At 35.2% G+C, this 12126-nt stretch overlaps 1 protein-coding gene and 1 long non-coding RNA gene across 2 annotated transcripts; both read right to left on the bottom strand.

Annotated features, from left to right (window-relative positions):
- Positions 1 to 604: 604 nt before the first annotated feature.
- LOC110022887 lies at positions 605 to 1718 on the bottom strand. Its single transcript, XR_002293825.1, has 2 exons — positions 1618 to 1718; positions 605 to 740 (listed from the first exon to the last, which is right to left on the bottom strand). It is a non-coding gene; the product is annotated as an uncharacterized LOC110022887 (long non-coding RNA).
- A 499-nt stretch (positions 1719 to 2217) lies between these two features.
- Positions 2218 to 7545, bottom strand: LOC110022951 (arginine--tRNA ligase, chloroplastic/mitochondrial-like). Its single transcript, XM_020722127.1, has 10 exons — positions 7468 to 7545; positions 6331 to 6509; positions 5545 to 5629; positions 5128 to 5329; positions 4668 to 4737; positions 4249 to 4318; positions 3863 to 3952; positions 3669 to 3737; positions 3145 to 3243; positions 2218 to 2353 (listed from the first exon to the last, which is right to left on the bottom strand). Exons 1-10 carry the CDS (start codon positions 7543 to 7545, stop codon positions 2243 to 2245), a joined length of 1053 nt encoding a protein of 350 aa, XP_020577786.1. The 3' UTR covers positions 2218 to 2242.
- Between the last annotated feature and the right edge of the window lie 4581 nt (positions 7546 to 12126).

Genomic DNA, 12126 nt, shown 5'->3' with positions numbered 1-12126 from the left:
TCTGTGTTAATACATTTGATTATGGATCATTCTTTATATATTTAAGTACATTAACCGACAATTTCAAATTTGAGTGATCTTTCATGTTATTTAGTTTTCTCTTGTCTGCCCACTCAATTTGACTGTAAACATTCCAAATTTAAAGTTCATCTAACATTTCAATTAATCTTTAAAGCTTTTAGTTACACTTCAAATGCTTGAATTGAGCGAATTTGTTTTGTGTGCCCCGACCTTTTGGTTGGCATCCACAATATAAGACCACTCGAGTCAAAAGTTCGAATCCTCTTTGGCATAATTGGTCTTAAGGAGATGGTACTCAAATTAATAAGCAAATGAGAAAAGGCTGAAAGATCGTATAATAGCATCTGGACATTCCATTTGAAAAAATGCATATATATATATATATATATAGAAATGATAAACATATTTTAACATCTTTTCATGAGCACCAGAGGACAAAAATGACCAGAAAGAAAGAGAGCCAGACAAGATTGTTTTAAAACTGCATTAAACAAACATCAAATTCATACAAAAATTCAAATAAATAACATCACATCACAAAATATATATATATGGCCATTAATTCAAATGGTATAATTTAAAAAAATAATAATAATAATAATGCAGTTCTATATTTTGAAGACAGGTGTGATCCCAAGTAGATGGAAGCATTTCCTCATTACCACTGCTGTTGCCTCGCACAGTAACAATCTGCTAGTTTCTTCTGCAGATCCAACAACCTGCCTCAATCAAGAAGAAACAAAACAATCTCAGGTGTATCTGGATGCAAGAAGTGGAATGAAATTATATATTTACATACATGCCACTCAGTCTGTATGTATTTACATATCTAACACCTAAACTTCAATATTTTTTACATACATGTCATGTTACCTATACATGAAAAACAGTATTTCACTCATCCGTCGTCATCATATGAAATACTTGGGTGGTAAAAATGTAAAGAGTAAAATTTGTGTTAGATATGTAAATACATGAGAATTGCCTGTTAGGCAAAAGCATGGCAATAGTAATGCAAAAGAAGAACAAATTTATGCCCCAAATTTTCTTCCAAGAGTCTATCCCCCCACCCCACCCAAAAATGGAAAAAATGCTACATCATGGCTCCAATGAAATTGTGTCATGTATCTGGGGGAGGTAGACCATACATTGAAGTATATGTTTTTTTTTTATTAAGTCCGTCATGTGACGTGACGCAACTTCATTGGAGTCTTGATGCAGTTCTGCATCAGGAGTCCTAATGCAAAAATACATCTCCAATGAAATTATGCCACGTGTACGAATGAGGTAGACCATACATTAGTATAGAATTTTTTTTTTATTTATTTAGTGGGTTAGTCGTGTGATGTGACGCAATTTCATTAGAGTTCTGCATCAGGGCTCCTAATGTAATATTTTTTCTCCCAAATGCCATGTGATGGTCCATGTTAAGATGGAGAGCTCTGGAGGGACAGAATAGGTCTAAGAAAGCCCATTCCACACCACGTGGAGAAACAATGAATGGTTTAGCATAACTTGAAAACAGTACATACAGCTGCTAAATACCAACATTTGCATGGAGGACCCAAAAAATATATCATATTAGACAAAAAGTACCTGGCAGCTAGTGTAAAACCTTGTGAATATTTCCGACAAATTGTAGAGATACTCGCACAAAACATTTGGAAGAAGATTAGTGCAAGCCTCTTCAACTACCTGAAAATCATACGGCAAACCTAGCAAACCTCAATATATTTGTACTTGGTGAAAGAAAATGAAAAAAAAACATTATTGAATTACAGTAACCATAAAAAAAACATCACAAATCAGAAGAATTTACATACATGCCACCCAATTCCTATGTACTTACATATCTAGAGTCAAAAGTTCGAATCCTCTTTGGCATAATTGGTCTTAAGGAGATGGTACTCAAATTAATAAGCAAATGAGAAAAGGCTGAAAGATCGTATAATAGCATCTGGACATTCCATTTGAAAAAATGCATATATATATATATATATATAGAAATGATAAACATATTTTAACATCTTTTCATGAGCACCAGAGGACAAAAATGACCAGAAAGAAAGAGAGCCAGACAAGATTGTTTTAAAACTGCATTAAACAAACATCAAATTCATACAAAAATTCAAATAAATAACATCACATCACAAAATATATATATATGGCCATTAATTCAAATGGTATAATTTAAAAAAATAATAATAATAATAATGCAGTTCTATATTTTGAAGACAGGTGTGATCCCAAGTAGATGGAAGCATTTCCTCATTACCACTGCTGTTGCCTCGCACAGTAACAATCTGCTAGTTTCTTCTGAAGATCCAACAACCTGCCTCAATCAAGAAGAAACAAAACAATCTCAGGTGTATCTGGATGCAAGAAGTGGAATGAAATTATATATTTACATACATGCCACTCAGTCTGTATGTATTTACATATCTAACACCTAAACTTCAATATTTTTTACATACATGTCATGTTACCTATACATGAAAAACAGTATTTCACTCATCCGTCATCATCATATGAAAGACTTGGGTGGTAAAAATGTAAAGAGTAAAATTTGTGTTAGATATGTAAATACTCTCCCCCCACCCCACCCAAAAATGGAAAAAATACTACATCATGGCTCCAATGAAATTGTCTCATGTATCCGGGTGAGGTAGACCATAATACATTAAAGTATATGTTTTTTTCTTATTAAGTCCGTCATGTGACGTGACGCAACTTCATTGGAGTCTTGATGCAGTTCTGCATCAGGAGTCCTAATGCAAAAATACATCTCCAATGAAATTATGCCACGTGTACTAATGAGGTAGACCATACATTAGTATAGAATTTTTTTTTTATTTAGTGGGTTAGTCGTGTGATGTGACGCAATTTCATTAGAGTTCTGCATCAGGGCTCCTAATGTAATATTTTTTCTCCCAAATGCCATGTGATGGTCCATGTTAAGATGGAGAGCTCTGGAGGGACAGAATAGGTCTAAGAAAGCCCATTCCACACCACGTGGAGAAACAATGAATGGTTTAGCATAACTTGAAAACAGTACATACAGCTGCTAAATACCAACATTTGCATGGAGGACCCAAAAAATATATCATATTAGACAAAAAGTACCTGGCAGCTAGTGTAAAACCTTGTGAATATTTCCGACAAATTGTAGAGATACTCGCACAAAACATTTGGAAGAAGATTAGTGCAAGCCTCTTCAACTACCTGAAAATCATACGGCAAACCTCAATATATTTGTACTTCGTGAAAGAAAATGAAAAAAAAAACATTATTGAAGTACAGTAACCATAAAAAAAAGATCTCAAATCAGAAGAATTTACTTACATGCCACCCAATTCCTATGTACTTACATATCTAACACCTACACTTTGTTTTTTTACATTTATACCGCCCAAATCTTTCATATTGGATAAAAAATAGTGCCATTTTAACTATTCAAAAGTGAAACACACCCTTTCATGCACAGGTAAGATGGTATGAATGTACATATTAAAGTTTACGCTTTAAAAATGTAAACAAATAAGGATTGAGTGGTATGTATGTAAATCTTTCAAAATAAAATTGACGCGGAGCGGAGGTGAATAAATACTCTAGATAAATACCAGAATAAGAAAATGAAGCATGCTCACCTCTGCAAATTGTATAAGATGAAGCCCCAAAAAACGCTCATCGGCGTGACCAAGCACGAGCGTCCCTGACTGGTACAGTGAAAATTAAACAGAATAAGTTTTGAAGAATTTATTATTACACTTAAAAAGCTTCTTTTTATTTGCATAAATAAATAAAAAAAGAAAACATCTCAACCAAAATTTCAAAGTCGTACTTTCTTTAGCTCTTCAATGTCTTTGCCAGATTTCCTGATGATGGAACAGATACGGGCATGAGCATACAACAAGTAGACGGCAGTGTTTCCCTGTTGATTTCAAAGTGTGGTAAACTTTAAAATAAGAAACAAAAAATTAATTTGAAGGAAATAATAAAAAATGCTATCAATGTTGCTGAAAATGGAATATTAATATTTACCATGGCCAAAAAGTAAGGTAGAAACATGTTCAAACTCAAAGTTGGGGCATTAAAATACATATCAAATACCAAAAAAAGCCCCAACAAAGGACAAAGTTTGAAAAGGCACAAAGAAAAATTTATAAATAGTACCAACATGCTTAAGCCTATCTTATCTCACAAAGGAGAGAATGTCCGGGAACACACCTTGTCATTTAGCATTTGGTCAAAACTGAAGGTGTAATTAGTCAACCGGTTATTTTTCAGATCTGCATATCTGTTGAGAAATTAACTCAAAAAGTCAAAAACCATTATTTTTGCATTAAAATAGCTACAAAAAAACGACACATTTATGCGCCCGTCTTGTTGAAAAATGTGATCTATCATCTACAAGTATAAAGGAGAGAGCACTGTGATTGATCATCAACATGCTTGAAAACAAAACAACCATGGAGGCCAAGGATAAATGCATGAATGACAAGATAATGAAACAAATCAATAAAAGTGTATTTGATGGAGCAACACCAAAGGAAACAAAGAACATGGAATTGTGCAGATCATGAATTCCGTAGAAATACATAATAACATGATATAGAAATAATAAAATACATGCCACAGTGACTGACTTGATAGCACCATAGCCAACAGCCTCAGCGGTATTTTCAAGCTCTTCATCCGTCCACTCCTTGAGTTTTCCTGATTAGCACGAGAGAATAATTACAAAATAATTAGATAAAATTAAGCTCAGGAAGAAACAATTATGGGGCATTTACATGGATAATATCCAATTCCTATCTATTGACATATCTAACACCAATTTTTTGCTTTTTTACATTTATACCACCCAAATGTTTCATATCACCAAAAAAAAAAACAACAATTTTAATTTTTAAAAAGTGAAATACACCTTTTCAAGCTAAGATGGTATATATGTAAGAATTAAAGTTTAAGTGTTAGATATGTAAATACATAAGAATTGTGTGGTATGTATGTAAATCTTCCAACAAGTATATGACTGTCAACTAGTTTACTAAGTTTAAATGCATGAACTAAACAATTAAAAAATAAATAAACACTTTGAAATACCATTATCCTCGAGCCGTTTAACGAGTTCAGTTTTACTGCGAATTTTCGCTTCATCAAGCAGCTCTACTAATCGAACAACTTCGGAACTTCGCGTGCGGAATCGCTTGCCATCCGATCCAAGAACAAGACCAAAACCAACATGATTTGTTTTAGGATAGAGATTGCTCTTCACATCTGGAAGCCAGCCAGCTCTTCTTGCTGCCTGTATCATTAATAAAAAGGGGAATTTACATGCATACCACCCTATTCATATGCGCACTCAACACCTAAACTTTGCTTTTTTACAGTTATACCACCCAAATCTGTGGAAAGAATTTAACAGTTGATATTAATGATACCACAAATGAATGCATAATGCGCCGGGATAAAGACTCATGTATCTCAGCAAATGTTAAGTATAGAAGATATAATACTTACACTGAAAAACATATCAAAGTGCAGTGATTGACCAACATCTGTAACATAAATTATCCACTCTGCTTTTTCTATGTTGAGACGGTACCTAAATCAGGAAAACAAATGATTTAAGCCACATAAAATAACCTCAAAATGTTGAATCCTGTTTGTATATTTGCATAAGAACATTCTGGTTTCCAGTGGTAACAGATATATGTAATGGCCTGACTATCATGGCTTAAGAAACACCTGTAGTAAGCATTTAAACAACCTAGTTAAAAGCATACAATTGATGTAAATTTGCCTCCAAACATTGCACCAAAAAAAAGTTCAGAATATGTAACAAGTGAGATGAAGCAATCCAATAATTGATGAAAAAAGTAAGCCACAAAACCACTTTTGAATACAAACCAATACCACTAAATAATAAAAAAAATTACATGCCTAACAGACAATTCTTATGTATTAAATATATGGGTGATATGTATGTAAATATGAAAGTTTAGGAGTGAGACTAACAAATACATAACATAAGAATGGTGTGCTATGTATGAAAATACCACAAAACAATAAGACCAAACCAGCCATTTTCGATCATTATCTAGGTTTTATATTAATAATTATAATAATTACTCATAGGATTTGATTATTATGGGAAGCACCATTTGAAGATATGGGCCTTTACTATATTGTAAGAGTTCATCATAAGATGATTCAAGTAGGACATGAATGAATCATATTCAATAAATTATAGAAGCGGACAGAACCTATGAATGAGTATTACGCTAAATAACAGAAAGTACCGACCATAGAGCTGCTAAATCTGTTGAAGCATAGTTGTACCCACCGTCCCTTTTCACAACAATCAAAGGAATCTGCTGCCCCTCGATGAATATTACCCGAGCACCATTACTTTCCTCAATAAGTCCCTTGGCAGTCAATTCCTCCAAGACTTTGGGAATGTAAGGGTTGTAAAAGCTCTCCCCCTAAGTTAAAAAAAAAGTTGATGAAAAAAAATTTGTATGAAAAATGTGAGGGTATTGTGTCAATTCTCACACAATTAAAAAAAGGTGCAAAAGAGAGATTTATTCATAACTTCCCCAATCAAGTATAACCCAGCTAAACTAACAGAAAGATGTTCTCTTAAAAAAGACCGAGGATAAAATAGATTATTGTAATTTAGACGAAGGTTTTAAAAAGTGGGTGCTATAAATTATTATGCAAGAGACCACTTCGAGGAAGGTTGTGAAGCAGTTTCAGTTTCTAAAGAGGCTTCAGCAGTGTATGCAACATATTCGAAATCAACATTTGATGCAATTTGCAAGTATTACAATGCCAATTAATGTTGGTGCATGATTTGAATATTGTAAATCGAAAACAAATGTTTTTAAAGCAAGCATGTTATTGAGTGTAATAAATATGTAGATAGCAAGCTGGATTGGATACAACAGCCACGTTCAGTTTCACATGACAATGCACAATATCATAAGAAATATGCTTTACAAATATTTGAATATTAATTATCGATTCTATAATTTTAAAAGATGTACGAGTTGGATCGTGCATGTATACATACAAATATGATATATGTATATATATATATATGTGTGTGTGTGTGTGTGTGTGTGTGTGTGTGTGTGTGTGTGTGTGGAGAGAGAGAGAGAGAGATAAATTAAAATTCGAAAAATTTTAAACATTGGTAAAGTGACAGCAATGAAGCTTCAATGCCACCTTTCAAAATCACAAACACTGTAAGACTGAAAATTGGGAATAAAAGGGTGAAAAATAGTTGAATGTCATAAATTTTGAAATAAATAGGGGTAAGCATGGAGAACGAGCACCGAGAAATTGACGCAATTAGAACAGGAAGACATTATATTAGAAAAGATCCTCAAAAGTACACACTATGAAACCCTTAATGTGCTCAAGGATAAAGACTAATACCTGATTGTTATTAATTCTCACCAAATTTGAAGGATCTGCATAAGCTACTTTAACATTTTCCCTATTTTTTTCAGACATATTTTTTCCATTCTAATTTCCAAAATTTAAATAAATTAGATTATAACGGCCTATCTCATTATTACTTAATATTTGATTTCTTTTGTTGACGTTGTTCTAAAGGAAGATTTCCTGCAGTTGTCCTGCTATATGCATTACTACAAGTTGTATCCGTTTGGCGTGGTTCTACCAAAATTCATTGATGGCTCATAACCACAACAACATATCCTTTGGCTCAGTCGGGATTATAACTGATTCTTTCAGTGAATCGCTCTCAGAAAGCGTTCCTGACTCCACCAGAGAATCGACTCCAACCTCCACTCCCTTGCAGACCGGAGGACTGGACGTCAACATGAATTTCTTAATCATAACTCATAAGTTGAACTGCAGTAACTTCTTCCAATGCTCCCAAGCAGTGTCTTTGTTCGTCAAAGGACGTGGGAAGTTTGATCATCTCACAGGTATGATTCGTGAACTTCCAAAGACTGACCCAGCACATGAAGCTTGGGAATTGGAGAATTTCATGGTCAGGTCATGGCTGATCAACCCAATGGAGACTTCAATTGGTCGTTCATACATGTTTCTACCTTCAGCTAGTGCTCTTTAGGCGGTCATCTGTGCTACCTACTTGGATATAGAAAATTCATGCCAACTCTATCAAGTATCTAAGAAAATTCGGGAGACAAAACATGGTTCAAGGACCGTGACCCAATGCTATAAGGAATTAGTTGCATTATGAATGGAATGCGACCTATACTACGACTACAGTTGGGAGTCTTTTGCCGACTTATCCCTCTTCAAGAAAATCGTAAAAATGATAATATGTTTCAATTCCCCACAAAGAGCTTGACAAAGTACGAGGCAGTATTCTTAGTTGGTATCCTCTTCCTTCTGCTCGAGCTACTTTTTACTGAAATTCGTCGGAAAGAAAGCAAGAGACCTGTCATGCTCGGCACTTATACTCCTTCAGTTGAGTCATCAACCTTGATCTCAAATGGTGTTCAACCCTCGTCCATGTCACCTCAAACCGGTTACCCCGCGTGCGATTATTGTCACAAACCCAACCACACTCGAGACAAGAGTTGGAAACTTCGCGGTAAGCCGACATAAAAACCTTTGACCAAATCTTTTGCTGTCAAGGGACTCACAGCGACGGCCGAACCAGACACGACACAACCAGCTTCTACCCAGAAAATCCTACAATCCTCAGAATCCCTAAAAATCAAATAGGGCAATTAATCAAGTTTCTTGGAGCCAATCAAGTCTTTGCAGGTTCATCGACTTGCCATGTCCAATAAGGTACTATTCCTATAGCCCTCACAGTTTATTCCTCATCTAATCCATGATTATTGATTCAGGTGTCATGAATAACATGATTGGTTGCTCGCAAACTTTCTCAACTTACTATCTGTGCTCTGGAAAAAATACCATCAGAATTGACGATGGATCATTTAGCTCCATTGTCGGTAAATGATCGATTATACTAAGGACTGATCTAACTCTGAAGTTTGTTTTACACATTCATCGACTGCAATGTAGCTTATAACCAGTCAGCAAATTGACAAGTGATATCGACTGCGTTGTTAATTTTTTTGTCTGATTGTTGTGTTTTTCAAGATCATCATTTGAAAGGAATGATTGGTGTTTCTAAGAGGGTAGCTAGACTCTAGTACTTCCAAGAGGACAACGCGAGAGTGAAGACACGATACTCAAAAGTTGCAGCCTATATCGAGTCATTGAATGCATATTATGTTATTACATTGTCGTTTAGGTCATCCAAGGAAGACCAACCCATAGGCTGCACAATGTTTCCATGGTCCTCCCATTGTTCCCACCACTGAGTCCCCTATCCCATTGAGTGCACAATCTCCTCCTCCCACTGTCCAAGTCTACACTTGACGCACCTGTCCTAATGCTCCAACTCAGAAGCCCACTACCTTCTTACAAAACCTTGACTCCACTCAAGGCGGCATCCTTAGCATAACCCCTACTCCGAATGAGTTAAATTCTTCGAGTAAGGTACGCAATCAGACATGCTCCCTTTATTCTATGGTAAAATATGTCTTTCCACATTTTATCGCTGAACTACAAAGCATTTGCTACTGCCCAACGAACAATCAAATCTCTGCTACTATTGAGGTTGCTTTTGTTGATTCAGCTTGGAAAACGACAGTAATGGAGGAGATGAATGCCCTTCAGCAGAACCATGAGATGAATGCCCTTCAGCGGAACCATACATGGAATATCGTGGACCTTCCTCAGGGTAAAAAAGCTATTGGGAATCGATGGATTTTTAGCACCAAATTCAACTATGATGAATCCTTTGAACGCAACAAGGTAAAATTTGTCGCCAAAAATACTTACAGACCTAAGGAGTTGACTATGAGGAGACATTTGCTCGGTGGCTAGGTTGAACACTATTCAGGTCCAGCTGCACTTGTGGTGAATATGGATTGGTCTTTATTCCAACTAGATGTCAAGAATGCATTCTTGAATTGTGAGCTGACAGAAGAATTATACATGTTTCTCCCTTCGGGTTTTGATTCTACTGCCTCCATTGAACAAGTGTGCAGACTACAAAGACCCTTTAGCAGTCCCCAATGGTCTGGTTTAGCTTGTCCACAAAGGTGGTTGTGGGTCATAGTTTTACTCAGGCTCAATCAGATCACACATCTTCTTTCAGCACACCTCAAATGATCATGTAGCTATCCTTATTATCTATATTGATGATATTGTTACTGGTAACGATCTCCCAACAATTGAGTCCTTAAAATACATTCTTGTTTCGTCCTTCGAGATGAAAGATTTGCGACCTCTCCGGCACTTCTTAGGCATGAAAGTAGTCTGGTCCTCTCGGGGAATTGTCTGTCTCAGAACAAATATGTGGTTGATCACCTGACAGAGAACAATTTTCTTCTGTGCAAACATGTTTTTGCTCCAATGGATTCCAACTTAAAATTATCTATCATTCACAATGCTATACATGTTAACAAAACTCATTACCAATGTCTCGTGGGAAAACTCATCTATCTGTCTCATACTCGCCCATACATATTCCACACAGTTAGAATAGTGAGCTAATTCATGCATGACCCTACAAGCACCACCTCCAAACTATCCACCGAATTCTCCACTACTTCAAAGGTACACCAGGCTCAGTTTGTTCTTTTCCCGCCACATATCTCGATCTATTGTTGTATATACAAATGTTGATTGGGCCCGATCAGTTCATGATCGACGATCCATCTCAGGGTATTTCTCATTTGTATGGGGCAATCTTGTCACGTGGAAAAGCAAAAATCAGTCGGTAGTCGCCCGAAGCAGTGTTGAAGCTGAATTCGAATCTATGTCCCTAGGAATCTGTGAAACTCTCTGGTTATGCAATATGCTCCTTGAACTCTGTATGCCAACCTCTGCCTCGTGAACTTTGTATGCTCAGCATTGCACACAACCCAGTTCAGCATGATCGTACCAAACATGTCGAGATTGACAGACACTTCATTAAGAAAAAATTTGAGTCCGAGGAGATTTGTGTTTCATATGTGCTCTCCAGTGATCAACTAGCGGACATCCTCACCAAAAACATGTCTCACTCTTTGTTCGATGACTTCAAATCCAAGTTGAACATGACTGACATCTATGCTTCAACTTGAGGGGGAGTGGGAGTATTAGATTATAACAATCTATGTCATTATTACTTATTATTTGATTTTATTTCTTGATTATGTATTTCCTTTTTTACTTTATTTTGTTTTATTTTCTTTTCTAGTTATTTTATTTTCTTTTTATTGCTTTTCATTATTATGCCTATTATAATTGGGTTTAAATATCATTTCTCCTATCAATGAAAGTAAGCTGGTCTATTCCAAATCTCAACAAAATATTTTATAGGTTTCGCTTGATATTCATGAAAATTGATGAAGAAGATGAAAAGAACAAAATGCAGAGAGTTTTTTTTTATGTTATAAATGAAATAACAGTGGTTTACTGGAAAGTGAATACTCAAGAGCTGATTGATTATGAGTCTATGACCACAAAAAATGTAACTTCAAAATCAAAATTGAAATTTTCCTTTTTGATATCGTGGGATGCAGTAGTGAAACTCTGATAAGTAAAGCTTTCATAATACATACGGATGAGCATAAAAAAAAGGTGAATTAAAATCTCAAAAGAAAAAAGAAAAACAATAGATAGACGTTAAGGTTTAGAAACATACGAAAAATTCAAATTTTCAGCATAAGATATCCAAAAAAAATATTACAGTGCTATACATGGTCAAAAAGTTATTTAGAGTGCTAGTAAGAAATAACAAAATTAACTATCACAAGAATGAATATAAAAGAAATCATCCTCTATTGCTCATAGTCCTCAATTAATTGGAAAATCAATAGCATCCAATTAAGAGGATTATTTAGTCCCAAAAACTCTTTTTGAGAAGCACGGATCTTTCTGAATCATAATGTCCGCATGTACAATAGAGAAGCAAGAAGTTTAATTAAGACAACAAAACTTACTTTTAATCATAAAAAAGGGCCAAGAAAATGTTAAAAGCAAATAGCTAGAACATTCCACCTCAAAAAGCGTATACAAGTCAATCAAAAA

The sequence above is a fragment of the Phalaenopsis equestris genome, unplaced genomic scaffold (genome assembly GCF_001263595.1).
Source record: "Phalaenopsis equestris unplaced genomic scaffold, ASM126359v1 Scaffold000203, whole genome shotgun sequence".
NCBI classification, from domain to species: domain Eukaryota; kingdom Viridiplantae; phylum Streptophyta; class Magnoliopsida; order Asparagales; family Orchidaceae; genus Phalaenopsis; species Phalaenopsis equestris.
Note: the sequence above shows the minus strand (reverse complement) of the source record. Positions and strands in the feature narration are given on the sequence as shown.

Coding starts and splice junctions, on each gene's coding strand:
- LOC110022951 (XM_020722127.1), bottom strand. CDS start 7,545: ATGTCTGAAAAAAATAGGGAAAATGTTAAAGTAGCTTATGCAGATCCT. Junction 6,510..7,467: donor TGAGAATTAATAACAATCAG/GTATTAGTCTTT, acceptor TTTTTAACTTAG/GGGGAGAGCTTTTACAACCC. Junction 4,738..5,127: donor TAAACGGCTCGAGGATAATG/GTATTTCAAAGT, acceptor CGTGCTAATCAG/GAAAACTCAAGGAGTGGACG.